We start from the raw sequence: 21,943 nt of genomic DNA, 5'->3' as shown, positions 1-21,943 counted from the left end.
TCACAAATGAGCAGGATAAGATTTACAAATGCTTAGGATAAGATTCACAAATGCTCAGGATAAGATTCACAAATGCGCAGGATAAGATTCACAAATGCGCAGGATAAGATTCACAAATGCGCAGGACAAGATTCACAAATGCTTAGGATAAGATTCACAAATGCCCAGGACAAGATTCACAAATGTGCAGGATAAGATTCACAAATGAGCAGGATAAGATTCACAAATGAGCAGGATAAGATTCACAAATGTACAGGACAGACTATCAATATGGATCAAGGAATGTCTCCCACGTTGGGTGCGTTCTTATGATTGGCTGAAACAAGGAAGATATCTGATTGGTTGCAGATCATTCCGTGTTAAAAAAAAAGACATTTGTGGGTTGACAGGTCAGGGGAGTCTCAAAATCCAGCGAAGTCCACAGACCAGAAGCAGTTTGTAAATTAAGTTATATTTGTGTGTGCATCAGAAATACATTTGTAAATCTTGTCCTGCGCATTTGTGAACATTGAAACTGATTTAGCTCCATAAAAAGACTGATTTATTAGTTATTTCCTGAAGCCGAGGCTACAGTGTGATAAAACTCATTTTGTCAAACCACCAGACGTACCAGGATCGTCTCTGGCGTCCTCGGCCGTGTTTCCCAGCTCGATGTCGAACTCCCACACCTGGTTGTGACCGGGCTGTCGAGGTACTGCCACGCACACACACACACACACACACACACAGAATATGACACAATAACTCAGTTTTTCCAACTTATTTTGTCTGAGCATCAAAAACATTGAATGTACAACCAAGAGGACTAAAACAGCTGCAAAGATTCCCACCAGAGAAGAAGAATGAGCAGCACAAACCAACCTCCTCCGCTGCAGTTTCTCTCTTTAATGGTTCTTTACATAATCAGATATTTTCATTATAATATGACTGATGTTAATTAATCAGTCACCTGATCAGCTAATCAATAAATAAAATTTTACAGCTGCTGTGTGTGTTTGTGTGTGTGTGTGTGTGTGCGCTCACTGTGCACGTCTCCTCTCTGTTTGTGTGTCACATCCTTGTTGATCCTGTTGCTCACTGTGGTCGTTACCATGGAGGTGGTGGGCAGCATTGTGGTTGTCAGGGCAACAGTAAACATCGTAGTAGCAGCGGTCGTAGTCGGTGGTGTTGTTGGAGTTTCTGTTTCTGTAGTTGGAGGCAGAGTGGTGGATGGAGTCGTGCTCATAGTGGCAGCTGTGGTTGGAGCAGCTGTGGTGGTTGTTGGATCTGTAGGTGGAGGCGGAGAGCTGGTTGGAGCAGCTCTGTTGGTTGGAGCAGACGTGGTGGTTGGAGCATTGGTGGTTGGAGCATTGGTGGTTGGAGCATTGGTGGTTGGAGCAGCTGTGGTTGGAGCATTGGTGGTTGGAGCATTGGTGGTTGGATCATTGGTGGTTGAAACATTGGTGGTTGGAACATTGGTGGTTGGATCAATGGTGGTTGGAGCATTGGTGGTTGGATCATTGGTGGTTGGAGCATTGGTGGTTGGAGCATTGGTGGTTGGAACATTGGTGGTTGGAGCATTGGTGGTTGGAGCAGCTGTGGTGGTTGTAAGTACTGGAGAGGTAATTTTAGTTGTGGTGGTTGCTGGATCTGTAGGTGGAGATGGAGAGCTGGTGGCAATGGTTGTTGTGGTTGGAGGAGCTGTTGTAGGAGCAGTGGTTGTAGTTGTGGGGGTGGTTGGAGGAGCTGTTGTAGGAGCAGTGGTTGTAGTTGTGGGGGTGGTTGGAGGAGCTGTTGTAGGAGCAGTGGTTGTAGTTGTGGGGGTGGTTGGAGGAGCTGTGGTTGGAGCAGTGGTTGTAGTTGTGGGGGCGGTTGGAGGAGCTGCAGTTGTAGTAGGAGCGGTAACAGCAGTCGTAGCGGCGGTGCTGATGGAGGTGGGCGTTCTCGGTCGCTGTGGCTCCAGAATCACTTTGGGGACGACTGAAAGTTGAAAAACACAAACTCAGACTCACTGAGACGTGGCACAACAAACCTGCCGATGGTTAAAAGTTTGTGAAGGGGTGTTTTTACCTCTGCAGCCGCCATCTTTGCACCTGCACTTCGGAGAGGACGGATTCAGGACGCAGAACGGCCGGGTGTCCTTATCTGGGGAGACACAAACCGCCACTGATGAGCTTCAGATACGAGCAGGTTAAGATCACAGCGTGGCTCCCTGTCGGCTCCTTTTGGACTGAAAGCTCAGGTTCGGCGCCCCTGAAGGATGTCCTTATAAACGGCTTGAAGTTCACCGACACTCGAACCGAACCATCTGAAAGCTTCTAAGTCTGAGAAAACAGCCTGCTTTCATTGTTTTGGTGTTTTCTGCATGAGCAGCGGGCACCAGAGCAATAAAAAAGATCCTGAACACCAACAGGCTGACACACTACTATACTACTATACTATACTATACACGCTTTAAGGGCTCCTGAACCGTCTGGACCTGCAGCTCCGTACTGGGACCAGTTCCAGTGTTAATGTGGTCTGGGTTGGGATGGGTTCTTATTTCCTCTGTAAAAGTGGGCTGTGACTAAATACTGACACGAACATGTAATTAGGTTACATCTGATCGATGTATTTATCAGTATTTATCATTTATCATGTCTAGATGGAGCCCAATCTTGTGGGTCTGAAGCTAAAATAGATGAATAAAAGCGTCCTTTGAATGGAAAGTTGGTCTTTAAAACCCTGTCAGTCGGTTATCTTGTTCAGACCAAAGTGATCAGCTGTTTCTGTGGATGCGAGCTGCGTTTTCACCGGGGAACGTCGAGTCTTAAATACGTCGGTTTTGATCATCCAGGTCACGGTGCTGCTAAGAGCTAGAAATATGTCCCTTACTCCACCTGTTAGGGTGTTAAATATCACCTCCAAGCAGAGGCGCCCACTCCCTCCCTACACCTGCTCCACCTGCTCCACCTGCAGCAGCTTGGACTCAGTTACAACATGTGAGATTATTTCCTTAAAGTACGAACATTCAGCTCAATCTGCTCTCTTGTTGTGAATCGTTGGGGCTCATTTTGTCTGAGAATGATCAAGAATGTTCTGGGCAGTTTTTGTCAGGACGTTTGGTTTTGGATTAGTGAAACAATAAATATAATAAATAGGGCTGGGCAACGATAAAAATGTTTAATCTAATTAATCACATGATTTCCCTGATTAATCACGATTAATCGCATTTGTACGCAAAATCCAAAAATGAATCCAAAAGTAGCGTATAGCTTTTAGCATTTAGTTTTATTTTAAATGTGCTGCCATATGAATGAAAGTGCCATAACATTTGTTGTGCAAACACACTTTTAACATCAGCATCTTTCTGTAGTTTTTATGTAGAAGCCTCGCTCCACTGTCTGTTTCCTTGAATGACTTGCTGCTATCAGTTGTGTGTTTTGCCTTTAAGTGATATTTTAGACTGGAACTACTACGCTGAGAAGACAATTCAACTTGGCAGAGTTTACAGATGACTTTGGTTCTGTCGACTCCGCCGTCTGGAAGAACTTTAACATGAAAATGGCCGAGTAAAAGTTCCGTACCCTTCTCCATGTTTGGTGGATCCGCCGATTACTTTCTTTTCCTGTTCCACAGCAGACAGCAACAGACTTTTACAAAATAAAAGCCTGTGAGCTACAGACTTTTACAAAATAAAAGCCTGTGAGCAACAGAGTTTTACAAAATAAAAATAAATAATAAAACCTGCGTTAATGTGCGATAAAATATTGATCAGCGTTAGATAATTAACACGTTAACGCGATAATAACGAGTTAACTCTCCCAGCCCTAATAATATGTATTTATATGAAGAAACTATATTTATCTGCTCCTTTAATTTAGAATATTTATTCAGTGTGTGATTAATCTTGAGTAAACTACGGACATTTTCCTCCTGATTTATTGTCTGACACGACTCTGATTTAGTGTGAGAACATTTAAAATGTGCGTGTTATGTGAGGAAAGGCTCCAGAGTTTCCTTTGGTGACTGAATAACAGACTCAGGGTCTGCTGTTAGTCTCCCGAAGGGTCGGAGGAGGAAACCACTTGAAACAGATGCCAGAACTGAGCCTTCAGTGGGCCGTCTAATTACTGAAATAGACCCACAGCAGCTGTCCTCCTCTTCTTCTTCTTCTGTGTGTTTTATGACAGACTGCAGAAACAGATACGTGTAAACAGCCTCCAACGGTACCGGAGGAACTGTGTGATGTCAGTAAAGTCAGTTTTTTACTCGTTTACTCGTCAACAAAGCAAACAGAATGATTGAAGCCGGTGTTTACACCAACTTCTCCCTGTCGATCGTTAAATCTGAGTAAACTTTTCCAGTTTTAGGTCAGTTAGGAGCACCAAACGTTTCTGTATCAGTTAAACGTCAGAATAAAGAGACGTTTCCCTTCCTCAGTATTTGGTGAATTGGACCAAATGTTCTGGGTTTGCTTCCAGCAGCTTCTCACAATAGTTTTGCTGGAGTTTGGGCCTCAGTTCAGTTTTAGTTTTAGTGGGCGGCGCCTTCATCTCTGGGACTCCGCCTCCTTCCTGAGCGGTGCGATGGCTGTACGTGTCGTTATACACGAGTATCACAGTTTGAACGGATGAGCGGCACCTTCAGGGAGTAAATGGACCAATCAGAAGCTTCTAAAGCTCCGACTGGAATCATCTAGAAGCTCCTACGTCCTAAACTTAGCGTACGTAGATAAAAACATTAATTATCTGACATTGAGAAAAGGACCGTGATGCTACACGCCAGCTGATCCAGAACACACATCATCAGCATCGCGTTAACCTCACCAATGCAGGTGTACCGCCCGTTGATGTACATGAGTCTGAAGCCCAGGTGACATTTACAGATGAAGCTCCCAAACGTGTTGACGCACTTCCTGCGGCGAGGACAAACCCCTCCGCCCAGCGCACACTCGTCCACGTCTGCAGGGAGACACACAGAAAGATGGAGGACGAACGGCAAAGCTGCGTTTCATCGGCTGGCGAACTCACGCACGCACACACTGACCCACGCAGGTGCGTCTGTCCGGGCCCAGGCGTAACCCCGGAGACGGACAGGTGCACCGCACCTCTCCTTTGATGACCTCGCAGCCGTACTGACAGTTGGCATGGTAACAGGTTCTGACATCTGGAGAGGCAAAGCATAAGAAGCATAGAGTCACTTTTCAGAGGTGATGATCACAGATACATTAATAACCCTAAAAGTTCTGCTCGCACCAGCGGACTCCTGAAGGGACTCGGTCTGATTGGACGGCTTCTCTCTGAGGCTCCTCAGGCCGTCATGATCTGTGGTTTTATCTGCTTTGGTTTTTTATCTCTGTTTTGGTTTCTTATCTCTGCCTCAGGTCTGTTCTCATTTGGGTTTTTAGTAGGGCTGGGCGAGTTAACTTGTTATTATCGCGTTAACTTGTTAATTATTTAACGCCGATAAATACTTTATCGCGCATTAACGCAGGTTTTATTATTTATTTTATTATTGTAAAAGTCTGTTGCTGTCTGTAACATCACTGCTACAGGTGTGAAGCTCACGGAGCTAACCGGCGCTACTTCCTGTTTTACTTGTTTCAACATAAAAGCACGTATTTCAAAATAAATGTTAAAAAAGAAAACTCCTGCATTTACAGCCAAGTTGAATTGTCTTCTCAGCGTAGTAGTTCCAGTCTAAAATATCACTTAAAGGCAAAACACACAACTGATAGCAGCAAGTCATTCAAGGAAACAGACAGTGGAGCGAGGCTTCTACATAAAAACTACAGAAAGATGCTGATGTTAAAAGTGTGTTTGCACAACAAATGTTATGGCACTTTCATTCATATGGCAGCACATTTAAAATAAAGCTAAATGCTAAAAGCTACTTTTGGATTCATTTTTGGATTTTGCGTACAAATGCGATTAATCGTGATTAATCAGGGAAATCATGTGATTAATTAGATTAAACATTTTAATCGTTGCCCAGCCCTAGTTATTAGTGTTTGGTTTGAGCTTCATTTCTGGTATTTAGTCCTCCGAACTAGATTCTGTCGTGTTCCCGTTTCCTGTCATCGCTCCTGGATGTCCTCAGTCTCCTGGGAATCACTCACCTGTTGTATTTGTGGCTATTTTCAGTTCTGTCTGGTGGCTCTGCTGCCTCAGCAGCTCCTTCAGCTGTTCACATAAAGCCTGTTTTCACCTGCAGTTTTGTTCTGGAATCATGAAACAGATTCCAGTGGCCAACATAGGGCTGAGATGTTCTTTGAAATGTATAAAGTCAGACAGCACCAGGAAGTGCCGATAGGCTGCGAGGAAACAGCTGATCTGCGGCCTGTGGTGAACTGACGAGCATCGCAGCTTTGATCGGAGCACTGAGGTGGGCTTTAGGTAAATAATGAAGCTTTCCGTTTATACGTCTTACAGAATCTGTTTAGAAGCGGGTGGGGATCCACCTTTTTAAGCAACGTGTTCTCATGGCTGACGGTATAAACAGCACGAACAGAACCTGTGCGGTGGGTGGGGAACTCACTCCTGCAGCTGCCGTCCGGCTGCAGCATGTAGCCGTCCAGGCAGTAACACTTGTAGCTGCCCGGCGTGTTCATGCAGCGGTGCTTACAGGGCCGAGGCTTCAGGCCACACTCGTTCAGGTCTGAAACACACACACACACACACACACACACACACACACACACACACACACACACACACACAGAACAGGAGGGGGGGGGGGGGCAGGGATCAAACATTAGCCTGGGAGCTCCGTTTCTGTGTTTTCACTCTTCAGACCATCTCATAGGATTAACCTTTGACCTTCAGCTCTGTCAGTCACCAGGAGCATTTTAAGTGTGTGTGTACGTGCATTACCATTGTTATGGGGACTTTAATCAGCCTACAGGCTGCTATTGTTGGGCTGTACCTTCCAGAAAGGTATTCTAATACAAACACCCTCAGTTTAAGGTTGTGGATGTGTGATGGAGCTCAGGTTAAACCTTTATGATGAGGAAACGCCGGGCTGTCCTCTCCGAGCTGCCGACGGTCACGTCAGGTTTAAGTTCAGGAATGCATTCTGTTAATGAGTGTCCTCAGAGAGATGGTACTGCAAACATGTGTGTGTGTGTTCGGAGCCAGATGCTGTTTAAAGTCAGGATATGAGTCATAATGAAGCCTCTAATCAGAAGTTTGTGTGCGTAGGTGGGTGTAGGAGGGTGGAGGAGGGTGGAGCCCGCCTTCGGAGGCGCTGAACTGTGTTTAGAAACGGCGGTGGGTGTGTTTGCGTGTGTCTGCGTGTGTGCTTTGGGGGTCTTCAGGTAAAACACGCCCTCACAGGTCAAACAAGCATGGCAGGAATGTGTGCGTGTGTGTGTCTTCTCTCTCTGAGGCATGATGGGAAATCAGATCTGAATGAGACCGCAGGGAGCTGCTGCAGGACAGGCCGCACATTAAAGGCACATCTGGAGCAGTTCAGCCCAGATGTGAGGAGGTCTCACTCCCACCGTTACATCGGGACCCTTTAAATCTAACTCCCCGACCCTCAGAGGTCTGTGGCCGAGCTGGCCTTGTGTCAGGTTACCTTGGTTACAGGCCTTGTGTCAGGTTACCATGGTTACAGACTTTGTGTCAGGTTAGCTTGGTTACAGGCCTTGTGTCAGGTTACCATGGTTACAGACTTTGTGTCAGGTTAGCTTGGTTACAGGCCTTGTGTCAGGTTACCTTGGTTACAGACTTTGTGTCAGGTTACCTTGGTTACAGGCCTTGTGTCAGGTTACCTTGGTTACAGGCTTTGTGTCAGGTTACCTTGGTTACAGGCTTTGTGTCAGGTTACCCTTGGTTACAGGCTTTGTGTCAGGTTACCTTTGTTATAGGCTTTGTGTCAGGTTACCCTTGGTTACAGGCTTTGTGTCAGGTTACCTTGGTTACAGGCTTTGTGTCAGGTTACCCTTGGTTACAGACTTTGTGTCAGGTTACCTTGGTTACAGACTTTGTGTCAGGTTACCTTGGTTACAGGCTTTGTGTCAGGTTACCTTGGTTACAGGCTTTGTGTCAGGTTACCTTGGTTACAGGCTTTGTGTCAGGTTACCTTGGTTACAGGCTTTGTGTCAGGTTACCTTGGTTACAGGCTTTGCCGGCGTATCCTGGGTGACATTTGCATCTGTCCGGTGCGACACACTCCCCGTGTTTGCAGCCCTGCTGACAGTGAGCTGCACACACACACACACACACACACACACACACACACACACAGGGGTTAATACACATGTGACAGGTTCATCGTGTACGGACACGCCGACCGGCTGCAGATCAGATGTTCCTGGGAGCCGACACAAAGCTGCCCGTGTTCCACACGTTTCAGCCCATTAACCACCAACCCAAACAGATTCCAGAGTAATCCTTTCGGCTGATTTCCCTGTTTCAGATAAATAACCCTTCAGTCAACATTTGGCCTGACACAGAACAATGTTGGAAACGTGACAAACGAGGCCGACGGGCAAACATCAGGCTGACACCCAGCGCTGAGGAAATGTGTTCAGGAGAAATATTCAAAGCTTCCTGATCCCACAACCTCTGGATTACAAACTTATATAATAATGGTTTATTCCACATATCGGCCTGTGGCTCTGATCACACACAAACATTTCTATGAATGAAAGAATCTGTCAGCTCATGTTGTGTTGAACACTTTCAGTGTTTTGCATCATTTTGTGTGACGCAACGCAGCCAAACCTCCGGAGCAACTGATATGTTCATGTTAATATTTACATTTCATGTCAAAAGTCTGGATAAAGTCTCCAAACTTAAGATGCAGATGAAACAGGGACCTCAAAGATCCAGCCCAGGTCAGAAAAAGCTGCAAATAAACAGAGAAATGTGAGAATTCTTACATTTACTTTGACTTTTATTTCCTTACAGACTAAATTAACCCAACATGTCGTGTTCTGTCTCATCAGCTTCAGTTCATCTGTTAACAAACATAATTTCTGCATCTCAGACCTGCAACACGTTTCCTTCTCCCACTCTGTGACGTTTCCTTCTCCCACTCTGTAACGTTTCCTTCTCCCACCCTGTAACGTTTCCTTCTCCCACTCTGTAACGTTTCCTTCTCCCTCTCTGTGACGTTTCCTTCTCCCACTCTGTAACGTTTCCTTCTCCCACCCTGTAACGTTTCCTTCTCCCACCCTGTAACGTTTCCTTCTCCCACTCTGTAACGTTTCCTTCTCCCACCCTGTAACGTTTCCTTCTCCCGCTCTGTGACGTTTCCTTCTCCCACTCTGTGACGTTTCCTTCTCCCACTCTGTAACGTTTCCTTCTCCCGCTCTGTGACGTTTCCTTCTCCCGCCCTGTAACGTTTCCTTCTCCCGCTCTGTGACGTTTCCTTCTCCCACTCTGTAACGTTTCCTTCTCCCACCCTGTAACGTTTCCTTCTCCCGCTCTGTGACGTTTCCTTCTCCCACTCTGTGACGTTTCCTTCTCCCACTCTGTAACGTTTCCTTCTCCCGCTCTGTGACGTTTCCTTCTCCCGCTCTGTAACGTTTCCTTCTCCCGCTCTGTAACGTTTCCTTCTCCCTCTGTGACGTTTCCTTCTCCCGCTCTGTAACGTTTCCTTCTCCCGCTCTGTAACGTTTCCTTCTCCCGCTCTGTGACGTTTCCTTCTCCCACTCTGTGACGTTTCCTTCTCCCACTCTGTAACGTTTCCTTCTCCCGCTCTGTGACGTTTCCTTCTCCCGCTCTGTAACGTTTCCTTCTCCCGCTCTGTAACGTTTCCTTCTCCCTCTGTGACGTTTCCTTCTCCCGCTCTGTAACGTTTCCTTCTCCCGCTCTGTGACGTTTCCTTCTCCCACTCTGTGACGTTTCCTTCTCCCACTCTGTAACGTTTCCTTCTCCCGCTCTGTGACGTTTCCTTCTCCCGCTCTGTAACGTTTCCTTCTCCCGCTCTGTAACGTTTCCTTCTCCCTCTGTGACGTTTCCTTCTCCCGCTCTGTAACGTTTCCTTCTCTCTCTGTAACGTTTCCTTCTCCCGCTCTGTGGCGTTTCCTTCTCCCACTCTGTGACGTTTCCTTCTCCCACTCTGTAACGTTTCCTTCTCCCGCTCTGTGACGTTTCCTTCTCCCGCTCTGTAACGTTTCCTTCTCCCGCTCTGTAACGTTTCCTTCTCCCTCTGTGACGTTTCCTTCTCCCGCTCTGTAACGTTTCCTTCTCTCTCTGTAACGTTTCCTTCTCCCGCTCTGTGGCGTTTCCTTCTCCCGCTCTGTGACGTTTCCTTCTCCCGCTCTGTGACGTTTCCTTCTCCCGCTCTGTGACGTTTCCTTCTCCCGCTCTGTAACGTTTCCTTCTCCCGCTCTGTGACGTTTCCTTCTCCCACTCTGTAACGTTTCCTTCTCCCACTCTGTGACGTTTCCTTCTCCCACTCTGTAACGTTTCCTTCTCCCGCTCTGTGACGTTTCCTTCTCCCTCTCTGTGACGTTTCCTTCTCCCACTGTAACGTTTCCTTCTCCCGCTCTGTAACGTTTCCTTCTCCCACTGTAACGTTTCCTTCTCCCGCTCTGTGACGTTTCCTTCTCCCTCTCTGAAACGTTTCCTTCTCCCTCTCTGTGACGTTTCCTTCTCCCGCTCTGTGACGTTTCCTTCTCCCGCTCTGTGACGTTTCCTTCTCCCTCTCTGTGACGTTTCCTTCTCCCGCTCTGTGACGTTTCCTTCTCCCGCTCTGTGACGTTTCCTTCTCCCGCTCTGTGACGTTTCCTTCTCCCGCTCTGTGACGTTTCCTTCTCCCTCTCTGTGACGTTTCCTTCTCCCTCTCTGTGACGTTTCCTTCTCCCGCTCTGTGACGTTTCCTTCTCCCTCTCTGTAACGTTTCCTTCTCCCTCTCTGTGACGTTTCCTTCTCCCTCTCTGTAACGTTTCCTTCTCCCTCTCTGTAACGTTTCCTTCTCCCGCTCTGTGACGTTTCCTTCTCCCTCTCTGTAACGTTTCCTTCTCCCTCTCTGTGACGTTTCCTTCTCCCTCTCTGTAACGTTTCCTTCTCCCTCTCTGTAACGTTTCCTTCTCCCACTCTGTAACGTTTCCTTCTCCCTCTCTGTGACGTTTCCTTCTCCCGCTCTGTGACGTTTCCTTCTCCCTCTCTGTGACGTTTCCTTCTCCCGCTCTGTGACGTTTCCTTCTCCCTCTCTGTGACGTTTCCTTCTCCCTCTCTGTGACGTTTCCTTCTCCCTCTCTGTGACGTTTCCTTCTCCCTCTCTGTAACGTTTCCTTCTCCCTCTCTGTAACGTTTCCTTCTCCCTCTCTGTGACGTTTCCTTCTCCCTCTCTGTAACGTTTCCTTCTCCCTCTCTGTAACGTTTCCTTCTCCCACTCTGTAACGTTTCCTTCTCCCTCTCTGTGACGTTTCCTTCTCCCGCTCTGTGACGTTTCCTTCTCCCTCTCTGTAACGTTTCCTTCTCCCTCTCTGTGACGTTTCCTTCTCCCTCTCTGTAACGTTTCCTTCTCCCTCTCTGTAACGTTTCCTTCTCCCACTCTGTAACGTTTCCTTCTCCCTCTCTGTGACGTTTCCTTCTCCCGCTCTGTGACGTTTCCTTCTCCCTCTCTGTGACGTTTCCTTCTCCCGCTCTGTGACGTTTCCTTCTCCCTCTCTGTGACGTTTCCTTCTCCCGCTCTGTGACGTTTCCTTCTCCCTCTCTGTGACGTTTCCTTCTCCCGCTCTGTGACGTTTCCTTCTCCCTCTCTGTGACGTTTCCTTCTCCCGCTCTGTGACGTTTCCTTCTCCCTCTCTGTGACGTTTCCTTCTCCCGCTCTGTGACGTTTCCTTCTCCCTCTCTGTGACGTTTCCTTCTCCCGCTCTGTGACGTTTCCTTCTCCCTCTCTGTAACGTTTCCTTCTCCCACTCTGTGAAGTTTCCTTCTCCCACTGTAACGTTTCCTTCTCCCGCTCTGTAACGTTTCCTTCTCCCGCTCTGTGACGTTTCCTTCTCCCTCTCTGTAACGTTTCCTTCTCCCGCTCTGTAACGTTTCCTTCTCCCGCTCTGTAACGTTTCCTTCTCCCTCTCTGTAACGTTTCCTTCTCCCGCTCTGTGACGTTTCCTTCTCCCGCTCTGTAACGTTTCCTTCTCCCACTCTGTGAAGTTTCCTTCTCCCACTGTAACGTTTCCTTCTCCCACTCTGTAACGTTTCCTTCTCCCGCTCTGTAACGTTTCCTTCTCCCGCTCTGTGACGTTTCCTTCTCCCGCTCTGTGACGTTTCCTTCTCCCGCTCTGTGACGTTTCCTTCTCCCGCTCTGTCACGTTTCCTTCTCCCTCTCTGTGACGTTTCCTTCTCCCACTCTGTGACGTTTCCTTCTCCCGCTCTGTGACGTTTCCTTCTCCCGCTCTGTCACGTTTCCTTCTCCCGCTCTGTCACGTTTCCTTCTCCCTCTCTGTGACGTTTCCTTCTCCCGCTCTGTGACGTTTCCTTCTCCCACTCTGTGACGTTTCCTTCTCTCACTCTGTGACGTTTCCTTCTCCCACCCTGTAACGTTTCCTTCTCCCGCTCTGTGACGTTTCCTTCTCTCACTCTGTGACGTTTCCTTCTCCCACCCTGTAACGTTTCCTTCTCCCGCTCTGTGACGTTTCCTTCTCCCACTCTGTAACGTTTCCTTCTCCCGCTCTGTGACGTTTCCTTCTCCCACTCTGTGACGTTTCCTTCTCTCACTCTGTGACGTTTCCTTCTCCCACCCTGTAACGTTTCCTTCTCCCGCTCTGTGACGTTTCCTTCTCCCACTCTGTGACGTTTCCTTCTCCCGCTCTGTGACGTTTCCTTCTCCCGCTCTGTCACGTTTCCTTCTCCCTCTCTGTGACGTTTCCTTCTCCCGCTCTGTCACGTTTCCTTCTCCCTCTGTGACGTTTCCTTCTCCCGCTCTGTAACGTTTCCTTCTCTCTCTGTAACGTTTCCTTCTCCCGCTCTGTGGCGTTTCCTTCTCCCGCTCTGTGACGTTTCCTTCTCCCGCTCTGTGACGTTTCCTTCTCCCGCTCTGTGACGTTTCCTTCTCCCGCTCTGTAACGTTTCCTTCTCCCGCTCTGTGACGTTTCCTTCTCCCACTCTGTAACGTTTCCTTCTCCCACTCTGTGACGTTTCCTTCTCCCACTCTGTAACGTTTCCTTCTCCCGCTCTGTGACGTTTCCTTCTCCCTCTCTGTGACGTTTCCTTCTCCCACTGTAACGTTTCCTTCTCCCGCTCTGTAACGTTTCCTTCTCCCACTGTAACGTTTCCTTCTCCCGCTCTGTGACGTTTCCTTCTCCCTCTCTGAAACGTTTCCTTCTCCCTCTCTGTGACGTTTCCTTCTCCCGCTCTGTGACGTTTCCTTCTCCCGCTCTGTGACGTTTCCTTCTCCCGCTCTGTGACGTTTCCTTCTCCCTCTCTGTGACGTTTCCTTCTCCCGCTCTGTGACGTTTCCTTCTCCCGCTCTGTGACGTTTCCTTCTCCCGCTCTGTGACGTTTCCTTCTCCCGCTCTGTGACGTTTCCTTCTCCCTCTCTGTGACGTTTCCTTCTCCCTCTCTGTGACGTTTCCTTCTCCCGCTCTGTGACGTTTCCTTCTCCCTCTCTGTAACGTTTCCTTCTCCCTCTCTGTGACGTTTCCTTCTCCCTCTCTGTAACGTTTCCTTCTCCCTCTCTGTAACGTTTCCTTCTCCCGCTCTGTGACGTTTCCTTCTCCCTCTCTGTAACGTTTCCTTCTCCCTCTCTGTGACGTTTCCTTCTCCCTCTCTGTAACGTTTCCTTCTCCCTCTCTGTAACGTTTCCTTCTCCCACTCTGTAACGTTTCCTTCTCCCTCTCTGTGACGTTTCCTTCTCCCGCTCTGTGACGTTTCCTTCTCCCTCTCTGTGACGTTTCCTTCTCCCGCTCTGTGACGTTTCCTTCTCCCTCTCTGTGACGTTTCCTTCTCCCTCTCTGTGACGTTTCCTTCTCCCTCTCTGTGACGTTTCCTTCTCCCTCTCTGTAACGTTTCCTTCTCCCTCTCTGTAACGTTTCCTTCTCCCTCTCTGTGACGTTTCCTTCTCCCTCTCTGTAACGTTTCCTTCTCCCTCTCTGTAACGTTTCCTTCTCCCACTCTGTGACGTTTCCTTCTCCCTCTCTGTGACGTTTCCTTCTCCCGCTCTGTGACGTTTCCTTCTCCCTCTCTGTAACGTTTCCTTCTCCCTCTCTGTGACGTTTCCTTCTCCCTCTCTGTAACGTTTCCTTCTCCCTCTCTGTAACGTTTCCTTCTCCCACTCTGTAACGTTTCCTTCTCCCTCTCTGTGACGTTTCCTTCTCCCGCTCTGTGACGTTTCCTTCTCCCTCTCTGTGACGTTTCCTTCTCCCGCTCTGTGACGTTTCCTTCTCCCTCTCTGTGACGTTTCCTTCTCCCGCTCTGTGACGTTTCCTTCTCCCTCTCTGTGACGTTTCCTTCTCCCGCTCTGTGACGTTTCCTTCTCCCTCTCTGTGACGTTTCCTTCTCCCGCTCTGTGACGTTTCCTTCTCCCTCTCTGTGACGTTTCCTTCTCCCGCTCTGTGACGTTTCCTTCTCCCTCTCTGTGACGTTTCCTTCTCCCGCTCTGTGACGTTTCCTTCTCCCTCTCTGTAACGTTTCCTTCTCCCTCTCTGTAACGTTTCCTTCTCCCACTCTGTAACGTTTCCTTCTCCCTCTCTGTAACGTTTCCTTCTCCCTCTCTGTGACGTTTCCTTCTCCCGCTCTGTGACGTTTCCTTCTCCCTCTCTGTAACGTTTCCTTCTCCCGCTCTGTAACGTTTCCTTCTCCCGCTCTGTGACGTTTCCTTCTCCCGCTCTGTGACGTTTCCTTCTCCCTCTCTGTAACGTTTCCTTCTCCCTCTCTGTAACGTTTCCTTCTCCCACTCTGTAACGTTTCCTTCTCCCGCTCTGTAACGTTTCCTTCTCCCGCTCTGTAACGTTTCCTTCTCCCGCTCTGTGACGTTTCCTTCTCCCGCTCTGTGACGTTTCCTTCTCCCTCTCTGTAACGTTTCCTTCTCCCTCTCTGTAACGTTTCCTTCTCCCACTCTGTGACGTTTCCTTCTCCCGCTCTGTGACGTTTCCTTCTCCCGCTCTGTGACGTTTCCTTCTCCCTCTCTGTGACGTTTCCTTCTCCCGCTCTGTGACGTTTCCTTCTCCCTCTCTGTGACGTTTCCTTCTCCCGCTCTGTGACGTTTCCTTCTCCCTCTCTGTAACGTTTCCTTCTCCCACTCTGTGAAGTTTCCTTCTCCCACTGTAACGTTTCCTTCTCCCGCTCTGTAACGTTTCCTTCTCCCGCTCTGTGACGTTTCCTTCTCCCTCTCTGTAACGTTTCCTTCTCCCGCTCTGTAACGTTTCCTTCTCCCGCTCTGTAACGTTTCCTTCTCCCTCTCTGTAACGTTTCCTTCTCCCGCTCTGTGACGTTTCCTTCTCCCGCTCTGTAACGTTTCCTTCTCCCACTCTGTGAAGTTTCCTTCTCCCACTGTAACGTTTCCTTCTCCCACTCTGTAACGTTTCCTTCTCCCGCTCTGTAACGTTTCCTTCTCCCGCTCTGTGACGTTTCCTTCTCCCGCTCTGTGACGTTTCCTTCTCCCGCTCTGTGACGTTTCCTTCTCCCGCTCTGTCACGTTTCCTTCTCCCTCTCTGTGACGTTTCCTTCTCCCACTCTGTGACGTTTCCTTCTCCCGCTCTGTGACGTTTCCTTCTCCCGCTCTGTCACGTTTCCTTCTCCCGCTCTGTCACGTTTCCTTCTCCCTCTCTGTGACGTTTCCTTCTCCCGCTCTGTGACGTTTCCTTCTCCCACTCTGTGACGTTTCCTTCTCTCACTCTGTGACGTTTCCTTCTCCCACCCTGTAACGTTTCCTTCTCCCGCTCTGTGACGTTTCCTTCTCTCACTCTGTGACGTTTCCTTCTCCCACCCTGTAACGTTTCCTTCTCCCGCTCTGTGACGTTTCCTTCTCCCACTCTGTAACGTTTCCTTCTCCCGCTCTGTGACGTTTCCTTCTCCCACTCTGTGACGTTTCCTTCTCTCACTCTGTGACGTTTCCTTCTCCCACCCTGTAACGTTTCCTTCTCCCGCTCTGTGACGTTTCCTTCTCCCACTCTGTGACGTTTCCTTCTCCCGCTCTGTGACGTTTCCTTCTCCCGCTCTGTCACGTTTCCTTCTCCCTCTCTGTGACGTTTCCTTCTCCCGCTCTGTGACGTTTCCTTCTCCCACTCTGTGACGTTTCCTTCTCCCACCCTGTAACGTTTCCTTCTCCCTCTCTGTGACGTTTCCTTCTCCCACTCTGTAACGTTTCCTTCTCCCGCTCTGTGACGTTTCCTTCTCCCACTCTGTGACGTTTCCTTCTCCCTCTCTGTGACGTTTCCTTCTCCCGCTCTGTGACGTTTCCTTCTCCCTCTCTGTAACGTTTCCTTCTCCCACTCTGTGAAGTTTCCTTCTCCCACTGTAACGTTTCCTTCTCCCGCTCTGTAACGTTTCCTTCTCCCGCTCTGTGACGTTTCCTTCTCCCTCTCTGTAACGTTTCCTTCTCCCGCTCTGTAACGTTTCCTTCTCCCGCTCTGTAACGTTTCCTTCTCCCTCTCTGTAACGTTTCCTTCTCCCGCTCTGTGACGTTTCCTTCTCCCGCTCTGTAACGTTTCCTTCTCCCACTCTGTGAAGTTTCCTTCTCCCACTGTAACGTTTCCTTCTCCCACTCTGTAACGTTTCCTTCTCCCGCTCTGTAACGTTTCCTTCTCCCGCTCTGTGACGTTTCCTTCTCCCGCTCTGTGACGTTTCCTTCTCCCGCTCTGTGACGTTTCCTTCTCCCGCTCTGTCACGTTTCCTTCTCCCTCTCTGTGACGTTTCCTTCTCCCACTCTGTGACGTTTCCTTCTCCCGCTCTGTGACGTTTCCTTCTCCCGCTCTGTCACGTTTCCTTCTCCCGCTCTGTCACGTTTCCTTCTCCCTCTCTGTGACGTTTCCTTCTCCCGCTCTGTGACGTTTCCTTCTCCCACTCTGTGACGTTTCCTTCTCTCACTCTGTGACGTTTCCTTCTCCCACCCTGTAACGTTTCCTTCTCCCGCTCTGTGACGTTTCCTTCTCTCACTCTGTGACGTTTCCTTCTCCCACCCTGTAACGTTTCCTTCTCCCGCTCTGTGACGTTTCCTTCTCCCACTCTGTAACGTTTCCTTCTCCCGCTCTGTGACGTTTCCTTCTCCCACTCTGTGACGTTTCCTTCTCTCACTCTGTGACGTTTCCTTCTCCCACCCTGTAACGTTTCCTTCTCCCGCTCTGTGACGTTTCCTTCTCCCACTCTGTGACGTTTCCTTCTCCCGCTCTGTGACGTTTCCTTCTCCCGCTCTGTCACGTTTCCTTCTCCCTCTCTGTGACGTTTCCTTCTCCCGCTCTGTGACGTTTCCTTCTCCCACTCTGTGACGTTTCCTTCTCCCACCCTGTAACGTTTCCTTCTCCCTCTCTGTGACGTTTCCTTCTCCCACTCTGTAACGTTTCCTTCTCCCGCTCTGTGACGTTTCCTTCTCCCACTCTGTAACGTTTCCTTCTCCCGCTCTGTGACGTTTCCTTCTCCCGCTCTGTAACGTTTCCTTCTCCCACCCTGTAACGTTTCCTTCTCCCACTCTGTGACGTTTCCTTCTCCCTCTCTGTGACGTTTCCTTCTCCCACTGTAACGTTTCCTTCTCCCACTCTGTAACGTTTCCTTCTCCCACTCTGTAACGTTTCCTTCTCCCACTCTGTGACGTCTCCTTCTCCCACTCTGTAACGTTTCCTTCTCCCACTCTGTGACGTTTCCTTCTCCCACCCTGTAACGTTTCCTTCTCCCACCCTGTAACGTTTCCTTCTCCCACTCTGTAACGTTTCCTTCTCCCACTCTGTAACGTTTCCTTCTCCCACTCTGTAACGTTTCCTTCTCCCACTCTGTAACGTTTCCTTCTCCCACTCTGTAACGTTTCCTTCTCCCACTCTGTAACGTTTCCTTCTCCCTCTGTAACGTTTCCTTCTCCCACTCTGTAACGTTTCCTTCTCCCACTCTGTAACGTTTCCTTCTCCCACTGTAACGTTTCCTTCTCCCGCTCTGTGACGTTTCCTTCTCTCACTCTGTAACGTTTCCTTCTCCCACTGTAACGTTTCCTTCTCCCACTCTGTAACGTTTCCTTCTCCCACTCTGTAACGTTTCCTTCTCCCACTGTAACGTTTCCTTCTCCCTTTGTGACGTTTCCTTCTCCCACTCTGTGACGTTTCCTTCTCCCGCTCTGTGACGTTTCCTTCTCCCGCTCTGTAACGTTTCCTTCTCCCGCTCTGTAACGTTTCCTTCTCCCTCTGTAACGTTTCCTTCTCCCTCTCTGTAACGTTTCCTTCTCCCGCTCTGTGACGTTTCCTTCTCCCGCTCTGTGACGTTTCCTTCTCCCGCTCTGTAACGTTTCCTTCTCCCACTCTGTGACGTTTCCTTCTCCCGCTCTGTAACGTTTCCTTCTCCCACCCTGTAATGTTTAACTGTAACGGCTTCTTCTCTGCACAGTAAAGCCTGTGAATGGAACTGTGGATCGTGGTGCTGGACAAAGGTTTCCCACAGTAATCCCTTGTCCGTGTGCTTCTATCAGCTGCTGATGGATAGTCCGGATTAGGGTTGTTTACACACTGAAATTCCTCCAGATTCCTTGAATAGTTTAATGAGAAATACACAAATCCCTCTCAATCTTTTAACTTTTTATGACTAAAAGCACTTCTTGACACCACCTGTTGGACTAACAACCTTTATTTATTTCATTATCAGCCCTAAACTGCTCATGTACCTTGGTCTTTTGAACGTGTTGCAGGCCTGAAATACCAAAATGGAAGCATATTACACATTAAATGAAGTTGTGGAGATAAAACAGGACATATTTAGGGGTTCACACTGTCTGCAATGACATAAAAGTCAAAGTAAATGTGAGAATCACTGCATTTCTTTCATCTTATGCACATCTTTCTCACCGTTGCAATGTTTTCTGGTGTGGGGGTGTAAAACTAACCAATCGCCTGGCTGGAACGATGCAGTTAATCTAAGAATATCCTGATCAATCAAAAGTAAACTGATCAGCAGATGTTTTCCACCTGGACCTTTGAGGATGTAAGTGTGAAGCTTTTTAATGTGCTCACGTTGACAGCGTCCCCAGTCCATCTGCGTCCAGCCCCAACAACACTCCACGCTGTTGCCATAGCGACAGAGACCATCAGACAGCTCCGCCTGGTCCGCCCAGCTGCGGCAACACAAACAAACAAACAAACATATTTGTTTTTGTTTTCTTGTGCAGCTGGAAGATCAAAATGCAAACAAACAAGTGGGATTAAATGAGCTTCCTGTGGACAGGAACAGCTGGAGGGGATTCATCAGGAAACCTTCCTTCATGGCGGCAGCCAGCGAGCTGCAGACTGTTTGGTTTGTGTCTGCTGCGCCGGTTCAGACCGGCTGAGGAGTCCATACGTTCTCCTGTTTCCTCCAGCCTGTCTGAACATGAATTATATCAGCCGGAGACGAGGGGAGGGTGGCGTCCTCCTCCTTTTCCACTCCCTCTGCATACTTTCTATCTTTCCATCACATTTTTCCCTTTATTATTGCTCCCTCTTGGCTGTTTTTTACTGCTAACACACTTGATTTTTTATGCCCCTGAGCCTCATATATATCATCACGAATTATAGAAATATTCAACGAGTGTTCCTCATGTCAGCCTTTACATTGTTGAGCCTTATCTACTCATATGATCATTTTTAGCTCCGACACACAGCTAAACAAATAAAAAATGTACATCTGAACAGATTAAACCACCTGGTGGACATATTGTTTTATAATTATGAGTAATATACATCCATATATACTGTTAGAAACCTGTTTAAAGTCGTAGTTATTGTTAAGGAGCTAACTTTAATCCAAATATCTGATTATTATAGTATTAAATATAAGATGTAATTATTTTAAAGTCACTTTAATCACCTTAGTGATAAAATTACAGTTAAAAATTAGGTTCAGATGAGAAAAAAAACGAGAAAATGCTTCATATAATCATGTTAGAGGTAACTACATGAACTTTAACACCGTTAAATAAAGAGTCTGGATTACCTGTCATGGTCCAAACGCTGACACCGGGTCAGTAAACAGAACCAGGACACAAGAACCAGGCTCAGCATCCTCCTTTAAACCTGCTTTAAACCGTCTGACTTCCCAACTTAAATCCAGCTTTGTCAGGGATTCGGAACCAGAGACAACATGAGGAGGACGTTGAGTATCACAGGTACAAAATCCGTATTTTAGACGTTGAAAAACTTGCCGTTAACTAACTTTTCAGGTGAAAAAACCCGTTAAATCTTCCTCTTCCGTCACCGAAACGTTAAAACGAACCAATCACGACACGAAGCGGCGGTTAATGTCGGGAAAAGCTCGATTTAAACGTTAAAATGCGGTTAAAAAGCCGTTAAAAGTCTCCTGTGCGCTCGAGCTCGGGCCGTTCTTTGACCCCGCGCGCGCACAAGTGGTGTCCTCGAGCACTCTGCGACTGGAGTAACGGTTGGAGTCGCGTGCCGGTTGGAGCCGACGGGCAGCCGAGAGACGACACAGGAAGTTTTGTCGCGCGATTTAAACATATTTCTTTCTCATCCTCACGCGCACGCTCGCTCCGCCACCAGCTGAAGTGACCGTTCGCGCACGCGCCTGCGTGTTTTTTTGCACGCGTGTTGACGGTAAACAGCCTGAGCTCGGATGGAGCAACCTGACACCCGCCGTGCGTGCGTCCGTGCGTGTTCACCGGCTCATTTGTGGCGAGCATTCCTCTCTGACGTCACACGACGCCTCGCGGGCACAAATAGAAAACATTTTAATCAGCACATTCTGCCCTCTGTGGTTACAGTTTAGATATAAATTACAGCTTTTCATCAGGTTAAAATGAGATTTTTATCATTTATTCGATTTATTTTTGGCCTTATTGACTAAAACGCCTAAAAAAGTCACCTGTAACTGCTAATATTTTAATAAAATTGAACTTTTTCTTGTCAGAATCGTCATTTCAGAGGTCCACAATGGGAATAAGTTAGTACTTGGACATTTTAAAGCACTTTCACACGTTCCTGATATTTGTTGACGGTTAATTGGATTTAATTAGATTACAATGAATTGGATTGTAATTGATCTTTACAGGATGCAGAGTTGTAGTCTTACACACTTCTCTGCAGCTTCCCACCTGCTGCTACCCACCCAATCGATTAACACAAAAGGAGCAAATCCTCTTGTGCAAAAAGAAATTATTAAAACAAAAACTTTAACTGAACAAAAACATCAAACTATTAAATGTGGTTTGCTGAATATCAGATCTCTCCTTTCGAAGTCTCTGTTAGTGAATGAGTTGATTTGTGATCATCATATTGATATATTTTGTCTTACAGAAACCTGGCTGCAGCAGGAGGATCATGTTAGCATTAATGAAGCAACTCCCTCTGACTGTTTAAATGTTCACGTTCCTCGAACCACAGGCAGAGGAGGAGGAGTGGCAGCTATTTTCAGATCAGGGTTACTCATCAGTCCCAGACCCAAGATTAGTTTGAGCTCTTTTGAATCTCTGATTCTCAGTTTTTCCCACGCAAAGTGGAAATCACAGAAACCTCTTGTGTTTGTTGTTGTGTATCGTCCACCTGGCCCTTATTCTGAGTTTCTGTCTGAATTCTCAGAGTTTTTATCCCAGTTAGTGCTGGGTACAGATAAAGTCATTGTAGTGGGTGACTTTAATATTCATGTAGATGTTGAAAATGACAGCCTGAATATGAACTTTAATTCTATATTAGACTCTATTGGATTTTCTCAGAGTGTTCACGGACCGACTCACTGCCTTAATCACACCCTTGATCTTGTTCTGACTTATGGCATTGAGAGTGAACAGTTAACAGTGTTCCCTCATAACTCTGTCTTATCTGACCATTTTCTGATAACCTTTGAGTTTACATTACTTGACTATACAGTTTCTGAGAAGAAACTTACATATAGAAGGTGTC

The 21,943-nt window shown here is 47.8% G+C and overlaps 1 protein-coding gene across 2 annotated transcripts in view; it reads right to left on the bottom strand.

The window, feature by feature from the left end:
- Nucleotides 1-20,621, bottom strand: part of LOC142368940 (nephronectin-like) — a 25,045-nt gene extending 4,424 nt beyond the window's left edge. Inside the window, exons 1-10 of one of the 2 annotated variants that reach the window (XM_075451157.1) lie at nt 20,244-20,621; nt 20,025-20,141; nt 19,067-19,167; nt 8,075-8,167; nt 6,499-6,618; nt 5,008-5,127; nt 4,788-4,922; nt 2,050-2,124; nt 1,024-1,959; nt 611-694 (exon numbers count right to left, since the gene is read on the bottom strand). In XM_075451157.1, coding sequence (XP_075307272.1) covers nt 611-694; nt 1,024-1,959; nt 2,050-2,124; nt 4,788-4,922; nt 5,008-5,127; nt 6,499-6,618; nt 8,075-8,167; nt 19,067-19,167; nt 20,025-20,092 — 1,732 coding nt within the window. In that variant the 5' untranslated portion in view covers nt 20,093-20,141; nt 20,244-20,621. Of the gene's footprint in view, nt 1-610; nt 695-1,023; nt 1,960-2,049; nt 2,125-4,787; nt 4,923-5,007; nt 5,128-6,498; nt 6,619-8,074; nt 8,168-19,066; nt 19,168-20,024 lie in introns of both variants that reach the window. The other variant, XM_075451156.1, reaches the window with a different exon arrangement.
- Nucleotides 20,622-21,943: the final 1,322 nt, after the last annotated feature.

Source organism: Odontesthes bonariensis, chromosome 19, assembly GCF_027942865.1.
Source record: "Odontesthes bonariensis isolate fOdoBon6 chromosome 19, fOdoBon6.hap1, whole genome shotgun sequence".
In the NCBI taxonomy this organism is placed as follows: domain Eukaryota; kingdom Metazoa; phylum Chordata; class Actinopteri; order Atheriniformes; family Atherinopsidae; genus Odontesthes; species Odontesthes bonariensis.
Note: the sequence above shows the minus strand (reverse complement) of the source record. Positions and strands in the feature narration are given on the sequence as shown.